The following is a 19,208-nucleotide window of genomic DNA, read 5'->3' on the forward strand; positions in this document are numbered from 1 at the left end:
ATTTATTTTCTTCAACAGTTTAAGTGTTTTGTCATTTATATACTGACAATATTAAGGTGGATATTGTTATACAGGTTTAGCAATACACAATAAAGAAAGTGGAAAATGAAAAGATATTCAATTAGACATGGATTCGTTAAAATTAAGTGATAATCACATTAAAAAAACAATTTGAAAACTGTTCTATTATATTAGTATTTAGGTACATTATTTGTAAGTAATTCAGTACATACACATTTGTTAAATAAGTAAAGACAAGACAAAAGCAAGACATTTATTATATCAATTTATTTAGGTTTGATAGAATTTATAAATGTGAAACATGTAGTTTACAGTAGTCCATTGGCAGTTAATAAAGTTAAACATTGTTTATATGCCAGTAAATAAGCAAGAGCAGGAAAAAAGCAAGCCAAACATTATATGCTATTGAGTAGAATATGGTTATGCTTGAAAATGCAGGCCTTTCACATTTAAGAAATCATGGTTATACAACAGAAGCATAGGGAATTTTTTGGTTTTTGGGCTGGTACTTGGATTGGCTGAAGCAATCATATCTATGGAAAGCCGCTTGGAAAATACCTAAACGCATAAAACAAGATTCTGTGAAGTGGTGTCTTAAAACCACATTAAATGTGTATAAATTATGGATAAATTTGTGCAAGTACAAATACATACCTTCACACAAGTGTATAAATGCAAATGATGAATTATGTACAAGTATGTAAGTGTATGAATTATTTCCTCTACAGAGCTACCTTGATGTTCTAAACTTACTACACTTTACCAAAGGTTCACTGATATTTATATACTTGAATGTACTAGATACTCTAAAGTCTTAAATTTCAATGCTCTTTTTACAATATCCTAGAGATTGGAGAAAAATGTTACCCCCTAGTCAGTAGTTGGGTGTGTTGACAACTTATTACAGCTAAAACATGGTACAAAAATGCAATTTTTTAAAGCAGAAATAAAAAAAATGAAACTTGTAGTCTTTAAAGGGATACTTCACCGATTTAGCATTCAGCTTTGTATCAGTAGAAACCCGGCAGTATTACTGAATGACCATGTTTCCCTCCATCATTTCCCCCTGAGAGGAGAGATATCTGCATTTTGGTTCTGCAAAAAAGTCCTCCGATGATGCAAAAATCGTCATATTACATCATCGGAGGACTTTTTTGCAGAACCAAAATGCAGATATCTCTCCTCTCAGGGGGAAATGAGGGAGGGAAACATGGTCATTCAGTAATACTGCCGTGTTTCTACAGATACAAAGCTGAATGCTAAATCGGTGAAGTATCCCTTTAGGTCGCAACTCTACACACATTTTAAGGTGGTAAAGAATGATGAGCAAGACTTCTTAAGATACATTTGTTGACATTGTAGATTTAAGACAAACAAGCTTGGTTCTTAAAACAGTCCCAGTTCATGTACAACCATCATGTGTCACTGAGGGGGCACACAATGTCATGTACACATAAATAAACCATGTCCTTTTTAGGTTAGCATGACTACAGTTATAATCCAAAAATTTGACCAAAAATAACCTTCCCATCTCAGAAATACTGAAAGACATCATATCAGAGAGTATGTACATAAATCACTATCTTCAAGTTGCATATATTGTATGTTGAATTATTTTAACTTTAAGCAATAAAAGAAAAAAATGCATGTGAATGTCAATGTAAAGATTTTTTAGAAGAATGGTAAAGGTGAAAAGGCACAACTTGTGTCTGTAATGAAACCTCTCTCCTGAATATTACCTACACTATTGCAGTCACCACTGCTTCTATAGACTTAACTGTGTGGAACAACGCTGTGGAATTCTAGTATTTCATCTCTAATGTATCAATACTACCTTCTACATTTGGATAGCTAAATGGGGCAGTGCTTCCTTGGGTGAGTGAAACAGGGTCTGCTTCAACTGGGTGAGTTGCACACAAGTAAAAGTTAGACAATGCACAGTAAATTTAGCAAACTTAAGTCATTTTTGGATGTACTACCTCCTTTTTTTGGATAGCTGAATTCAGAGCTGGTCTACATTAGTTCAGCCAAATAGAAACAGCTTGGCCTGAGATCAACAAAACAAGATTTGCTCTGTCTGGCTGAATTATTTGGAGAAGTGAAAATTAGACAATGTAAAGTACAGACAGCAAATATATCAAACTTGAGTCATCTGCAAATGTACTACCTGCATGCTTACACAGCTAAACAGAGGTTGTGTTTGAGATCTCATGTTTAAAGACATATCAAACAGACTAATGTCCTTGCAGACAACTTTCTTAAACAGATTTGTTTGGAAGTTTCTAGTATGCTAACTAAGACCTTAATGAAATGGAGCAGGTGTGATTAATTAAAGGTTGGCTTGTGTTTGCCAGAGAGCATATAATGAAGTGAAAATGTATAGAGGCCTTCTTCTGTTTTCACAGCAGGTGAGTATGTTACAGCTTGTTGTGTGTGTATATGTTTAGGCTGAATTACTGTTACCCTTTTAAACTTAAACAAATGTGGCAGTGTTGATTAGTATTTATAGAACATTTTTGTAAGTTGTCTGAGAGTGTGGTTTTGTGTGGCTGTTACTGATTTTGGAATCAATTTACAATAAGGTAATTATTTGTTTGTTTCTTTAGCTAAATTGAAGTAATGCTGAACAATAGTTTTACAGTATTTATTCATTTTGATTTTTGGCAGCGTTTACTAAAAAATTTAGAATATCAAAATTTGTAATTCTCAGTAAATGCAGACTAAAATAACATGAACAATTGCATATAAATGCCTAATATAATTAGACTTAACAGATGTGTAAGATCTGCACTGTATTGTTCTTTGTCAGTTCATGTTAAAGTATTTACTTAAGAGTTTGTGATTCAATTTTGAGTTGTAAGTAGTCAAATGTTACTGTTTTTATTGTATTGTAAACTTATTGATCAAAATTCTTTAGTGATCAGAATTGTTTTTATTACATTGATATGTAATTACTTGCCTTGCTTACATTTGTACACACTTGCATTTTAATTCTTCTTCTTATGTTTTGGTGAAGAGTGTGAGTTCAGGTAAGTGATGGTTTAAACAAATTTTAATATTCTATTTAAATATAAAATTTGTTTAAACACTACTTGTATGATTTTATATGGTGGTAAGTTGTAGTTGAGATACTTTTAAATATTTAAATATATTAAATGTTTTATTGTAAAAATGCACACATGAAATATACTGAATAAAAGTAATTTGTATAAAGTCTAATTTGAAGATTTAACAGCACACACAAATATTTTAATCATCTGTGTGCCTTCTGAATTAATATAAAAAAAACTAAAATTGTTACATGTTATTTATGTTTCTGTTAACATCAGATTTACTTTACTCACACACTACAAATGATCATACTGAAGTAATTCTGTTTCAACAGATGCCGCGACCAAAGAAGAGGTCTGCTATAGCCAAGAGGTTATATGCAGAGCGACATGCTATTACAGAGGCTGCACCGCTTCCTCTCAAAACAAGTCAAGCAGAGGTTCCGCCACTTCCTCTTAAAAAAATGGCAGAGGCTGCACGACCTCCTCTTAAAACATTTAAGGCCGAGGTAACGCCGCTTCCTCGTAAAAAAATGGCCGACTGCTCTGGCAGTTGTAATCTTGATGCCACCCGACAGGTTCCACCCCATCCTGCTAAAACAAATGGGAAAGAGGCTGCACAGCTTCCTCTCAAAACAAGTCAAGCCGAGGTTATACCAAGTCCTCGTTCAAAAAAAGGTCGGTTTTGCCATCGTGTAGAAACCACCCCTAAACAGGTTCCATCTCTTCCTGTGGGTGCAATTGGGGTAGAGGCTGCAGCGCTTCCTCTCAAAACAAGTCAAGCCGAGGTTATACCAAATCCTCGTTCAAAAAAAGGTCGGTTTTGCCATCGTGTAGAAACCAATTCTCAACAGGTCCTATCCCTTCCTGTGAATACAATTGGGATGGAGGCTGCACAGCTCCCTCTTAAAACAAGTAGAGCAGAGGTTCCGCCGTATCCTCTTAAAAAACTGGCAGGGTTGTCACCTCGAAGTGGCAGCCTCAGTACCATGCAAAACCCTTCAGAACCCTTCAGTAACCCATTGATACCCCTTGAAAACCCATTGATACCAAAGCAAACCTCTATGAAAATGAAACACAACTCTGAAAATTGTAATTTACATGAAATTGCTTTGAATACTTTACCTGCAAGTGTTGAATTTCCACAGAAACCAGTGCTGAAAGGTTCTTTTCATCAAGGTGATGCCCGTTTTGGTGATTCACGTAACAGACAGTGTGGTGCAGTCAGTCTGACAGCTGTGTTGACAAACAAGATAAAGAGTGTGCTGACCTGGACAACACAAGATCTTGATGGTGTTTTGGTGACAGGAACACAGCTTTATGAAACTCTACGAAACCAGGGTAACATAAATGACCAGGAAGCTATGGGTAGGCATTACATTGCAGTCCATGAATTACCAAGGAGACATGTGTTAGGTAATACAATATTTTACATTGAGTATGCAGATTCTCTGACTGGATTGGTTAATGTTGATGTTTATGATGAAGATGTTAGCAGTGTGGTTATGCCACTTGATTTAGCTCTTCAGCAAACTCTACTGAGTGCTGATGCTTTCATTTTAACGATATGTGCCAACACATGTGCAGTCATTAAAGAAGGGTCATGGTATGCCTTTGTTGATTCTCATGCTCAAAAAACAGAGACAAGTTATGTTGCTTATCACAGCAGTATACAATCGTTATACGATTACATTAATGAGATTGCAATGTCATTTGGTGTAAATGAGCCACTATTTGAGATAACTGGAGTTATGGTTCATACAGATGCAGTTGACTCACAGTTGCTGGAAGCAGACTGCAGCAGTCTTCTATGTTCTTCTGGTAAAGTGCTTTACAGTGAAGTTGTAAAACGCACACCCAAGGTATGTGAATCTGTGATCACTGAGGTTAGGGCATCTGACTTTTCACTACCTGATGCTGAAGTTACAAATGCAAGAAGTAAGAACCTTCCAATGCATACAGACCAAACTCTGTTTCAAAGTAAAGGAAAAAAGGCAAAAAGAAAGCAGTTTGATTTTCCAGATAAACAGTTGTCAAAATGCAATGTTAAAAATGTGGTAACTGATGACATTATTATTACAGACGTTACAATTCCAGACATATTTTTCTGCCCTTTGACTCAAGAAGATCAACAAGCTTTATGTAAAGTTGTACTTTTGACAAATGATAACAGTGACCATAATGTTGTCATAAACTTTGGTCCCATTGCAGGTCCATGTCAGACCAAGAGTATCAAAGCAGATGGTAATTGTTTTTTTAGATCACTGGCACATGCAATATGTGGAAGCGAGGAGAAACATCTGAAAATTCGCCGTGCTGTTGTGAAACACCTGAAAATGAATGGTCCAATGTTTCAGAGGTATGTCAGAAGTGAGTATGTTTCAGTAGATGACTATTTGACACAATCTAGAATGTTTTATTCTGGGTCATGGGTCACTGAAATTGATATATTTGCTGCTTCTGATCTGTTTAAAACCACCATAATGACATTTAATGATGGCAGATGGTGTGCTCATAACCCCAGTGGAGAGGTATTGACACACAATGCAATCTATTTAAACAATTGTAACAATAATCATTATGAAGTTGTGACATGTGTTAAGCACAGAGATCAAGACAATGTTTGTGCAGGAGCATGTGACAGTGCAACATCAAATGAGACGACGAGTAAGTCATGTTTGCGAAAAAGGAAGGTAAGTGATGCTATAGAATCTTCTGCAAGCAAAAAGCATAGAGAGAGATACTGCCATAACAGTGAGTACAAACAAAAACAACTGACATACTTAAAAACAAAATACTTAAATGATGCCAATTTTAAGGAGAAAATGCTCCAATGTTCAAAGGTTAAATACTCAAACAATAGTCAGTTTAAGAAACATGTTTGTTTGTATTCTCAAACAAAATACAAGAGCAATGTGGGTTTTCAAGCCAGTGTGCGTGAATATTCCAAGAGAAAATACCTTCAAAACCCAGCCTTTAAATTAAAAGTGTGTCAGTATTCCAAGACGAAATATCTTAGAAATGTGGCTTTTAAGGCAAGAGTACGTGAGTATTCTAAGAAGAAATATCTTCAAAACTTGGCCTTTAAGGCAAGAGTACGTGAGTATTCTAAGAAGAAATATTTTCAAAACTTGGCCTTTAAGGCAAGAGTCTGTGAGTTTTCTAGAAAGAAATACCTTAAAACAAAGATGGAACAGAAACAAATTGATTCTATTATTGCTCATTTTCGCCAGGAAGTAAGTAGAGGTGCAGAGTTTGTGTGCTGTGTCTGTCACCGTTTACTTTTCAGAAAGCAAGTAAAAGAATGCAAAATTGAATGCTATGAAAAGAAAGGAGAGCGAATTGCTGCATTGGCCAGAAGATGCATCACACTGAGGTATGTTCATGTTTGTGATGAGAGATGTTCTGGTAATTCTAATGTTTCTTCTGCAGAGTGCAAACTGTGGATCTGTCCAACATGTCATCGAAAAATCCTATATGGACAATTGCCTGCGGAAAGTGTTGCTAACAACATGCATTTGGTGGATATTCCATATCAGCTGAAATGTCTTAATTCATTAGAACAACATCTTGTTGCTCGTAATATTCCTTTTTTGAAATTGCTTTGTCTCCCTCGCGGTAAACAACGGGGTTGTCATGGGCCAGTTGTCTGTGTGCCTGTAAATGCCTCTGACATCTGTAATATTCTTCCAAGAAATGAATGTGATGACATGATGGTAAGGATCAAACTGAAGCGCAAGTTAACATACAAAGGGCATTACGAGTATAAGTATGTGCACACTGATCGTGTTAGAAATGCTTTGAAATATTTAATCAGATGCAATAGGTGGTATAAAGATGTTGAGATTAATGAACGGTGGATCAACTCTTTGGATGAACTGCCAGAGAATGTTGTTTGTGATGAAATGCAGGAACAAGATTCTGAAGCTGAAAATGGTGATGTGCAAAATGATCCTGAAGAAGAAACTGAGGAGGACTTGACCTATATCAAAGAGCAATGCGGTCTTTTGTCTGACACGTCATTACAACCTGTTGATGTTGGTTCTGAAATAATTGATCAACATTTTCAGGATGTATTAAATGTTGCGCCAGCTGAAGGTAAGAGTCCTGTTAAATTGCTATCTGATAAAACAAATGAAGCTAAATGTTTTCCTGTTCTTTTTCCAACTGGTGGCCCAACCTTCCATGATGACAGGGAAGTAAAAATCACACTGTCACGATACCTTAATGCAAGAATTCTCAATGCAGATGCGCGTTTTGCACAAAACACAGACTTTATATTCTATGCACAGTATTTGTCAGAATTGGATCAAATTGTGTCTAACGTTTCTATTGCTTTACGAAAAGGTTCAGACAACAGTTTGTTACAGGCAGTTACATCAGATGTGCTCTGCAACCCAGAATCGTTAACAAAGTTGCTGAATTACGATGAAGGCTACAAGTTTTTGAGGCCGGTCCGTGGAACGCCCCCATATTGGCAAAGCACTCAGAAAGACCTTTTTGCCCTCATCAGACAACTAGGTATTCCAACTTTCTTTGCATCATTCAGCTCAGCAGATCTTAGGTGGCCTGAAATGATCAAAACCATTCTTATTCAAGAAGGTAAGAAATTCAATGTTGATGAGCTTGACTGGTCTGAAAAATGTGGGCTGATTAGAAGAAATCCTGTCACTGCTGCAAGAATGTTTGACCATAGGTGGCATTGTTTTTTAAAAGATGTAATTATGTCTCCTGCTCAACCCATTGGAAAGATTAAAGATTACTTTTATCGTGTAGAGTTTCAACAGCGTGGATCTCCTCATGTTCATTGTCTGTTCTGGGTTGAAAATGCTCCAAAGCTAAATGAAGACAATGAAGACAATGATGATTTAGTTGCTGCTTTCATAGATCATTACATCACTTGTCAGACACCAGAAGTGAATGATATTGAACTGTATGAGATTGTGAACAGTGTTCAAAAGCACAGCATCAGACACTCTAAGACATGCCGAAAGAGAAACACAGTTTGTCGATTTAATTTTCCGCGGCCACCATCTAGCCGCACATTTATATCAAGAGTTTATTTGGGGCAATGCAATGATGAAAATGAGACTGCAAGTGCAATTTTGAAGAAAATCAAAACTGCCTTGACAGATTCTGATGTCTGTTTTGCTTCTACAGATGCTTTTTTTAAATCTGTTGGGATTAACCAGACTGTATTTGAAAAAGCATACAAGAAATGTTCCAAGAAGAAAACTGTTGTCCTGAAAAGAAATCCAAATGATGTTTGGGTAAACCAGTATAATAAAGATCTTATACGTGCATGGCAAGGCAACATGGATATCCAGTATGTCACAGATGCTTTTGCAGTAGTGGTTTACATTATTAGTTATATCACCAAAGCAGAACAGGAAATGGGATTGTTGTTGCAACGCACCCAAAATGAAGCCATAAATGGAAATCTTGAAGCAAGATCAGCTTTAAAAATGTTGGGAAGTGTATATTTACACAACAGAGAAATTTCTGCACAAGAAGCAGTGTATCGACTAACAGGTATGCACTTGAAAGAATGTTCTCGCAAAGTCCAGTTTATTCCAATTGGCACAGACCCTGTGAAAATGAGTTTACCTCTGCGTGTGCTGCAAGCCAAAGATGAGCAGTCAGGTGAGAAAACCACTATTTGGATGAAGAGTCTCGTTGACAGGTACAAGAGTAGACCCAAAACAGAAATTTTTGATGTTATGTGTATTGCAAGTTTTTGTTCAGAATACAGGATTTTGTCACAATCCGAGCTTTCTTTACAAAAGTCCTCCAAAGACAAAGTCATTAAGCTTAACAACAACTGTGGCTATATGATACGCAGAAGTCGAACCAAACCGGCAGTGGTCAGGTATCCAAGATTTTCACCAACAAAGGATTCAGGGAAGTACCACCATTCATTGTTACAACTTTTTTTACCACATTATGAAAATTGGCAGCTGAAGCCAGATAATTTTAACACTTATGAAGATTTCTACAACAATGGAGCTGTAAAATGTGGAAGTACTCTGGCAAGTGTTAAGTGTATTGTTGATGCAAATCGAGCAATTTTTGAAAAGGAAACTGATAAAATGGATAGAGCTCAACAGCTTTTAGAGAAAGGTGTTTATATAGAAGATGCTTGGGCTCTACTGTGCCCTGAAACTGAGAAAGAACGTGATGAATGTTTAAATATAAAGAAGCAAGAAGTATTGGCAGATGAAGATGATTCAGACACACTTATTCCAGATCTTGCAGCAAATGCTCCAACTGCATTCACAATTGACACTAGTAATGCTACAATGTCTAGAGATGAAGCATTGAGTTTACTAAGATCTTTAAACACTGAACAATCTGCATTATTTCACAAAGTTCGCAAATGGTGTCTTCAGAAAGTATATGGTGAAAATTTTGAACCATTTTTCTTGTTTGTTACAGGTGGAGCAGGCACAGGAAAAAGTCATTTAATCAAAGCAATTCATTATGAATCTTGTAGGCTCTTATCTCAGCTGTCTGATAACCCTGATGATAGAACTGTGATTTTATGTGCTTCAACAGGTGTGGCCGCTTACAACATTGGTGCCGCAACCATCCATAACACCTTTTCTATTGGTGCTAATGTCAAGTTGCCATATCAACCTTTAAGTGATGACAAAATCAATTCTCTGCGTTCCAAAATGGCTTGTTTGCAAATTTTGATCATTGATGAAATATCCATGGTTGACCATCACCTTTTGTCTTATGTTCATGGCAGGTTGAGACAAATCAAGCAAACTGGTGACTACTCTGTCTTTGGAAAAGTAAGCATTGTTGCTGTTGGAGATTTTTATCAGCTTCCGCCTGTAAAAGGTACTCCCCTCTATGCCGATGCAAAAGGAGTGAACCTTTGGGACAACATCTTTGAAATTGCTGAATTAACAAAAGTTGTTAGGCAAGAGGATTCATCTTTTGCAGAAATGTTAAATCGTCTGAGAGTTCGTAAAAAGAATGAACCTCTGAATCTAAGTGATGTTAACATGCTGAAGCAATGTGAAACTGGTGAGGTATGTACTGAAATTCACATATTTCCTACAAATTCTGAAGTTGATGAATATAACATGCTCAGGCTTCATGAGTGTTGTCCCGACGTGATCAGTATTCGAGCTCGAGATTTTGTGAGGAATCCTAAAACTGGACGAATGGAACCCAAGGTTGGAATGCATACAAAAGTTTTCAATTCTTGTTTATCTACATATGTTTCCTTGGGTGTTGGAGCAAGAGTAATGTTAAAGAAAAATATTGATGTTGCTGATGGCCTTGTCAATGGAGCTTTTGGCACTATTGTCCATGTAAGTGAAAGTCAGAAACATGATGATGTTGATGATAACGATTTCCCCTCAGCTATTCATGTAGAATTTGATGATCCAAATGTTGGTAAAGTTCAGCGATCAAAACAATGTCCAAGATTTTCCAAAAATGCAACTGTAATTGAAGCACATGAAGATCAAGTCACAAATGATGGTGGTATAAGACGTCAGTTTCCACTCAGACTGGCATGGGCATGCACTGTTCACAAAGTGCAGGGACTAACGGTAGATAAAGCTGTTGTATCACTTGACAAGATCTTTGCTCCAGGACAAGCATATGTTGCATTGAGTCGTGTGAGAACCATCGATGGATTAATCATTAAAAACTTCAAGGAGTCTGCCATATATTGCAATGATAAAATTGAGCAAGCAATGAAAAATATGGTCAAATTTTCTTTAGAAAACAACGGTTTCAGACATACACCGGGTAAATTTATAATTGCTCTTCATAACGTGCAAAGTCTTCAAGCTCACATTCAAGATGTTCGAGCTCACAGACAGCTTTTGAATGCAGATTGCATTTGTTTAACTGAAACATGGTTAAAAGCTGAAGACAAGGAAGATGAAGTACAGATACCAGGGTTTAATTTTAAGCATAATCCAAGAGCTAATTGTTATGATAACAGCAGTCTGCTTTTCAGTAATTTAAAATGCCAACGAGGAGGAGGAGTTGGAATATACTGTTGTCAAAATGTGGTTTCTAATGTCATCATTCCAGAACCTTGTAATTTGGAATGTCTCTACTTGACAATTCCACATGTGAATTTAAATGTTGCACTGCTGTACAGACCTAATTCATATCCAATTGACATGTTTCGACTAAATGTATTGCATGTCATTGCTGAGTTGGAGAAACATCCAGGAACCAAACTAATTATGGGAGACTTTAATGAAGATATCATAACATCATCATCTACAATTAGGATGTTAATGGAATTTCATGGATACAGTCAACATGTGCAACATCCAACAACTGAGAAATATACATTAATAGATCACGTGTATGCTAAAGATGCACAAAATATTTCAGTTGACATTATTTCAACTTATTTTAGCTATCATGAGGCAGTGCTAGTTACACTAGGGTAATGTGTATATTGAACACTATATAACTTTGATTTTTTTGTCTTTGTCTGTTCTACAATGTGATGCTGACACTGAGAGTAATGTCTACAAAATGCTGTACAGGTTTGCAACTGGTAAAGGTATGCTACTAAACTATCAAATTGTTAACTTAAAGATGCATCGGTTTCATTTCGTACCACCATATTAACAAGGAAGAAAGTCATGTAAGGTATCTCAGTTGTATGGAATTTATGCCCATTCTGAACCAATATATTTGTATTACTGCATTGTGTGTTCCTTTTGTTCATTCCATGTGCTACTCATGCTGAGAATCCAAGATGCCCAAATTACTACCAACTGCATACCAGCTTTTATCACAGAGTCCTACAACACCTGGTCTTTCTAGAACTTCAAAGCAACACACAGGTAAGGTTGCACATAGCTTATAAATTTAATTGAATTTCAAATGAAATTTACAAAATATTTTAGATTTTTATGTGACTTTATTTATATTGCTTGTGCTTCCTTACTACCATAACACAAGCTTTTCTACCACAAGCCATCCATACAACACTGGATGTTTCCAAACAGCATAGGAAGCATCCACCAAAGCCTGCCTACATTCCTACAGTTTTCTACAGTTTATTTCAGATTTCTGAAATACACTATACCTCATGAGGTTCTATTCTACACAAACTCTCAAAATTCACAACACAAAATAAGGTAAATGTTTTATAACTTTAAAGAAACTATTGTGTATTGGCACCATAAACCACAAATGAACCCACTAACAATACATATTTTTTTAGCTTTGTGCAACTCCGAGACTAAAAGACATATTATGACATCCAAAAAACTTCTATAACGATATCAACTATTGACACAAAGGTCATTTAAGAAACCATTTTCATATAACTTGCTAAATATTTATAATAAACTCTTCAATTCAGTGAAACATTTATTGATATTTTCACGTTTTCAGATTTTGTCCTAACAATCATTATTCCCTCTACATACTCATCGTATCATGCTGAGCCCCATGAGCTCATTTGAAGAAGTAAACAACATATTTAAAGGTAAATTAAGTTTGTATAATGTTTGCAAAACCTTCAAATACACATTAATTCTGTATTATGTATTAATTCACGAACTATACATTTCAGCTTTTTTACAGTTTTCATCTCAATAACCACTGGTGATATTCTGGAGCTGAGTCCTGTACAAGTAAACTCCCAGTAAATGTTAAAATTATTTTCATGCTCTAAAGACACAATCACAGTTCAAAATCTGCTGTGAAATTCTGAGGCCTTTGAACCATTGTATAGAAACGCACAACTTCAAAAAGGTGAGCTTAAAAGATGAAACGCATTCTGATCACAAGTTGTTTATTTTGTTAATCTTACTGATTTCATTATTTTTCCTCTTATAGGGAACACAACAGACTCAACTACTATCAGTTTAGAGAACACCGTAACAGAATTGTAAATGGATGCAGGCAGTTGATAGTAAAATTTGAGCTATAAATCTCAATCACACCTTGTGTACAGAGACCTCTGTTGATCCACTGCAACACATCAGTGAATTTTTCAGACTTCCTTTGGTGTTTTGGGTCTCTTAACATCAGACAGTCTCTTGGTTGACTAGGGTAGGATTGATCAGGTCCCAACCTGTGCCTCACAATCACCTGGCTCCCCTTTTAACCAAATTGACAGACTTTCTTTGCAGCATTTATGTTAGACTATCTTGTGCAGGGAATGGTTAACAAATCCTATTAATTCAACTTTAGTGGGCTCACCATTAACTTTTCAACTTATCCTCTGGCACACCCCTAAGATCCTGGTATTTGTCAACTTGCACACACTAGCCTCTTCAGTGCAGACCTGCCAATAAAATATCAATAAGAAGACCTGATTTGAAGACATGCATGTAAGCACCACATCCAGTCTTGAAGTTAATGTGATAAGAGCATGTTGGCAATCAATGTCACACTAATGTCACAAATTTTTCACACTAATTTGATGTTGTTAGGTGTGGTCATGCCTCCTGTCCAAAGGTAACTTTCTTCTGGCTCCAAACAATTTTTTTTCTGACCATTGCATTGAAAAACTGCTTCTGCTACAATCCTCAGAACCTCATGTGACCAGCAGTAGCAGTGGTCTCCTATGCCTGTCAAGCAGCTACTAAGAATGTTCTCCAGTGTTCCCCTTCTGTGACAGAGTGAACATGTTAGTCTGTTGCTCTTACCCCAGCAAATCACAGTCTGCTTGGATCATGAACTTAATACTCAGTGACTGTCTCTTCCCAATGTTATTCCAGGTGAGCCAGCACCACACTTAATTTCAAATATGTATGATGCATTAATCCACTAACTATACATTTTTAGCTTTTTTACACTTTGAACTCTATAACCACTGGTAATATTTTGAAATCCACTACTGTAAATGTAAACTGCCAGTTACTCTAAAAATAGATGCAGACCATGTTATATATAAATACATAAATCTGTGTTAATAAATGTAAGTTATTTTTAAGATTTAATGTCACAAGCATAGTTCAACACCCACTGTGAAATTGAAGCATTTGAACTGCTTTACTGTATAGAAACCCACAACTTCAAAAAGGTAACCTTAAAAGATTTTTAAATGCATTTTGATTGTAAGACATTTTTGTTATTGTTACTGATTTCTTATGTTTTTCCCCTTCTAGTGAATACAACAGACTCTATCAATTTTGAGAAATGGATGCAGGCAGTTCATAGTCCATTAAAATTTGAGCTATAAAACTCAATCATGCATTGTTTACAGAGACATCTGTAGAAGCACTGTGACACATCAATCGTGAATTTTTTAGACGTCCTTTAGTGTTTTGGGTGTCTTGACATCAGACACTCTCTTCGTTGAGTCAGCTGGGATTGATCAGGTTCTGTCTTGTGCCCACCATCACTGGCTCACTTTTTGAACCAAATTAGGATAATTGTGAACTTTCCAACTCATCCTCTGGCACACCCCTGAGATCCTGATATTTGTCAACTTACACACACATTAGCCTATTCAGTGCAGACCTGCCAATGAAGACCTGCTTTGGAGACATGCATGTGAGCACCACATCTGGTCTTGAAGAGGTTAATGTGATAAGAGCAGGCAATCAATGTCATGCTAATGTCACTAATTTTTCACACTAATTTGATGTTAGGTGTGGTCATGCCTGCTGTCGAAAGGCAACTGTCTCCAAACATTTTTTTCTGACTATTGCATTGAAAATTGCTTCTCAGGACGTCAGAACCTCATCATGTGATCAGCAGGAGCAATGTTCCCCTATGCCTGTCAAGCAGCTACTAAGAATGTTCTCCAGTGTTCCCCTTCTGTGACAGAGTGAACATGTTAGTCTGTTGCTATTACTCCAGCAAATCACAGTCTGTTTGGATCAGAAACTTAATACTCTGTGACTGACAAATGACAAAAGCACAGTTAGTGTGAAATTGAGGCCTTTGAACTGCTGTACTGTATAGAAACCCACAACTTGAAAAGGTAACATTAAAAGATCCTTAAATGCATTGATCATAAGAATTTTTGTTATTGTTATTGATTTCATCATTTGTTTTTCCCATTCTAGTGAATACAATAGACTTCACTATCAATTCCGAGAATGTCCTAAAAGAACTGTAAATGGATGCAAGCAGTTCATAGTTATATTACTTGGGTGATTAAGTATTCATAGCTAAAATTATTTTATGGACTATGTAATACAACTGGTATGGATGGCTTGTTTTATATTTGGCCCACCTTTAGTTATTTGAATATGTGCCAGCCAAAGGAGGATGGCCTGCCCCTGCTGAGCCCGGTTCCTCCCAAGGTTTCTTCCTTCAATTTTTACATTATCAACGTCAGCTTTCCATTTAAGGGAGTTTTTCCTTGCCACTGTCGCCTTTGGCTTGCTCACATGGGTATTATGGCACGGTTTGTTAAATTTAAATAAAATTGTTTGTAACAAATAGAATAAATACAACATTGATGAAATTGTACTTGGTCTCTGTCATCTATTTGCATGGCCATGTGTTTGTCGTAATGATACATTTTCCTTTGTTTTATTGATTGGGATTGTTGGTATAATTCTTAGGTGAATTATGCTACTATAGAAATCTTTTTTACTTTTTATGAGCAAAGATACCCTAATTTAAATGTAGTACATGAAATGAGAAGTGAAATAGGTCTTAAATGTATCACTGATATTTGGTTCCATGAACCCTACAAATGTAGGTATTTGCTAAATAACAAAGTTGTAAATCTGACTTATTTTGAATAGCGGGCAACAAAACCAGACATTTTAGATTTGGTTCTAGTTGTTGCTGTGTGTTAAAGGGGGAACATGCATTTATTCAAAAGTACTAAAACTGCAAAAGAAAATAAGTGAACAGTACATGGATTCAAAACTACAAGAAAAAATAAACTCAAGACAAAGATTGAATATATGAACACATGTTTATGTGAAAGACAAAAGTAGATCTTCAGGACAGAACATTTTACACTCAGATTTGCAACAGTACTTCTCAGGGTCTGGACATGTGCCACATGGGTTTCAAACACAACTTCTTAAAGGTTACAGGTTAGTGGCTTAGCACACTGCACCACTCAAATGAGAGATGTTTGGAAGATTACTGAAGAGAGCATGTAAAGCTGCAAGAAGTCATACTAAAATAGAAAGAAAATGAAAAATATACCTTCACATTAACCTCTGAATGTATAAAGAATACATTGACATTTTGTAGATAAATCCATCACAAGTATGTTTATAGATTGAGATTTGGACATGTGACAATAAATACAGTATACATGACAATCAGATCATTTAAATGAGAATGCAAAAATGACACAGCAGACCAGAAATAAAAGAAATACAATATACATATAACCTCAAAATCTCAAAGCATGTGATTTACCAGATACGCCACACAGTTGACATGGAATCCACCAGGCTGCAGAACAGAGCTTTTAGAACTGCAAGAATTGACATATGGCAATCACCAAAAATGCAGAAATGACACCACAGATCAGAAATAAAAGCATACAATGACATAAAATGAGAATCAGATAATTTACAGTAAATGGGAAAAATGTGAAGATAAACACCCCTGCACACAGGTTTCGAATCTATGACCGCAGAATTTTAGTGCATGCGATTTACCTGATGCGCCACTCAGTTAACAAGGTTGAAGCAGGCTGTGGAACAGAGTTTCAGAGCTGCAAGCATTGACATATGCCAATTACTGAAGATGCAGAAATAACACAGCAGAGCAAAAATGACACAAATACAATGTATTGTCAATCAGATAACTTCAACAACAAAGTCATGAAGAACATTTTGTACATTAATGAACAACATGGGCAAATTTTGTCAGATTAGTTTTAATATGACAAAAAAAATCAGCATCACAGGCACAGTCAACTTTACAGACGTATTTCTCAAAAATGTGCTAGGCATGTGCAAGCACACAAAGCACAGCAAGAACCACCATAATGCAGAGCAACAACAGCAAACATGGAAAAATAGAACACATGTGAACTACAGACAGGTTGAGAAGAATTGATGAGGAAGAACAAAACGTCATGACTCAGGTGGGATTTGAACCCAGGAACTCAGAATCTCAATGCACATGATTAACTAGATGCGCCACTCAGTTGACACAGTTCATTGGGCAGCAGAAAAGAGATATCAGTATAATATCAATAAGAATTGTTATAGTTTATAACCCATAGGTGGCGCTGTACTCTGACTTCCCAGGTAACTTCAGGACATCATGTCAAAGTTTCTTACCAATTTTTGCGCGGATATCTCGAATAGTTCAAAAAATATAACAATTTATGTGAAATTTCAAAATGGGGGACAGGCGGTTTGGTCAAACCCGGCATAATACATATCGACAGATGCGGCATGAGGTAAGCAATCCATAGACATCAAGATCATAATTTTCTGACAAACAGTTCAGAAGTTATGGGCAAAAATAGCCTATTTTCCTATCTCATTACCCATAGGTGGCGCTGTCACCAAATTTGGCATGGACCCCAAGTACATGGTCCACATGAAGTGTACCAAATTTCATTTCAATTGATCAAAGAATGACCGAGCTACAGCTTCAGAACCATTTTTGCGTCAACCTCGTTAAGTTTGCGCATTTATTACTTTTGAACAAAGATAAATATCAAAATTCTGTTCAGTCATTTCTATGCGGCTCACTCCAAAGATCACCTGTGCCAAATCTCATAAGAATTGAACCACATTTGAAGGAGGAGTAGCGAAAAAACAAAATACTGTACATTTCAAAATGGCTGTTACTGTAATGGGTGGAGTCTTACTGTAAAGTATCAAATTCAATAAGCGGGATGAGAGCAATCACGTGTACTAATTAGAATTTTCATAGATCAAATGGTTCACTATTTATAACAGTTTGAACATTGATTTTTTGCACTGCTGGTGGCGCTATAGAGTTATGGCTAGAGACCCCATTTTTGGTCACATGACTATTTATGACCACCTCTACAACTGTGCCAAATTTCATCATTTTCCTATGTACGGTTCATAGGGCTGCCATAGACTCCCATGGGACGATAATAATAATAAATATAGCTGCAAGCAGCGATACGGGGCCAAGCACAATCAGCGCAATGAGCACCCAAAGCACAGCAAGAAACATACAACGTATCAATGACCCAGGGCGCATTGAGCACCCAAGGTGCATCAAGAACACAAGGCTCAGCAAAGAACCCAAAGCGTAGCAATGACAGAGCAGAACCACCGCAGTGCAGAGCAGCAACAGAAAACATGGCAAAAATAGAACATATGTGAACTACAGACAGGTCGAGAAGAATAGGTGGGAAAGAACAAAACTTTAATAGAAGAAAATAACACCTGCCTCAGGTGGGATTCGAACCCATGAACTCAGGATCTCTATGCAAATGACTTAACAGATGCGCCACTCAGTAGACACAGCTCAAGGGGCAGCAGAAAAGAGCTTACATGCCATACAAAGAATTCAGAAGTTATAAGCAGTTCTATAAGAACTGTTATAGTTTATACCCCTAGGTGGCGCTGTTCTCTGATTTCCTCAGGACGTCATGCCGAAGCTCCCTACCGATTTTTGCGCCGATATATCCGATACTTCAAAAGTTATAGCAATTTATCACAGATTTCAAAATGGCGGACAGGCGGTTCGGTCAATCCCGGCATAATACATATCGGCAGATGCGGCATGAGCCAAGGAATCCGTAGACACCAAGATCATAATTTTCTGACAAACGATTCAGAAGTTATGCGCAAAAATAGCCTTTTTTCCTATCTCATGACCCATAGGTGGCGCTGTCACCAAATTTGGCATGGACCCCCATTTCATGGTCGACATGAAGCGTACCAAATTTCATCTCGATTGATCAAAGAATGACCGAGATACAGCCTCAGAACCAATTTTGCGTCAATCTCGTTAAGTTCACGTATTAATTACTTTTGAATAAAGAAAAATATCAAAATTCTGTTCAGTCATTTCTATGCGGCTCACTCCAAAGATCACATGTGCCAAATCTCATAAGAATTGAACCAAATTTGAAGGAGGAGTAGCGAAAAAACGAAATACTGTACATTTCAAAATGGCCGATACTGTAATGGGTGGAGTCTTACTGTAAGGTATTAAAAACAATAAGCATGAGGAGAGCAATCACGTGTACTAAGTAGAATTTTCATA

The 19,208-nt window shown here is 36.6% G+C and overlaps 1 protein-coding gene across 2 annotated transcripts; it reads left to right on the top strand.

Moving 5' to 3' along the window:
- Positions 1 to 1,453: 1,453 nt before the first annotated feature.
- LOC129435228 (uncharacterized) lies at positions 1,454 to 15,489 on the top strand. 2 transcript variants are annotated; one of them, XM_055193665.2, is made up of 11 exons: positions 1,454 to 11,905; positions 12,024 to 12,202; positions 12,289 to 12,367; positions 12,462 to 12,555; positions 12,643 to 12,824; positions 12,909 to 13,405; positions 13,508 to 13,532; positions 13,608 to 13,795; positions 14,012 to 14,100; positions 14,186 to 15,006; positions 15,092 to 15,489. In XM_055193665.2, exon 1 carries the CDS (start codon positions 3,323 to 3,325, stop codon positions 11,501 to 11,503), a length of 8,181 nt encoding a protein of 2,726 aa, XP_055049640.2. In that variant the 5' UTR covers positions 1,454 to 3,322; the 3' UTR covers positions 11,504 to 11,905; positions 12,024 to 12,202; positions 12,289 to 12,367; positions 12,462 to 12,555; positions 12,643 to 12,824; positions 12,909 to 13,405; positions 13,508 to 13,532; positions 13,608 to 13,795; positions 14,012 to 14,100; positions 14,186 to 15,006; positions 15,092 to 15,489. The 2 variants fall into 2 exon arrangements, with proteins under 2 accessions (XP_055049640.2, XP_055049641.2); XM_055193666.2 differs by having other exon boundaries at positions 12,039 to 12,202.
- The last annotated feature ends 3,719 nt before the right edge of the window (positions 15,490 to 19,208 follow it).

Source organism: Misgurnus anguillicaudatus, chromosome 7 (assembly GCF_027580225.2).
Source record: "Misgurnus anguillicaudatus chromosome 7, ASM2758022v2, whole genome shotgun sequence".
In the NCBI taxonomy this organism is placed as follows: domain Eukaryota; kingdom Metazoa; phylum Chordata; class Actinopteri; order Cypriniformes; family Cobitidae; genus Misgurnus; species Misgurnus anguillicaudatus.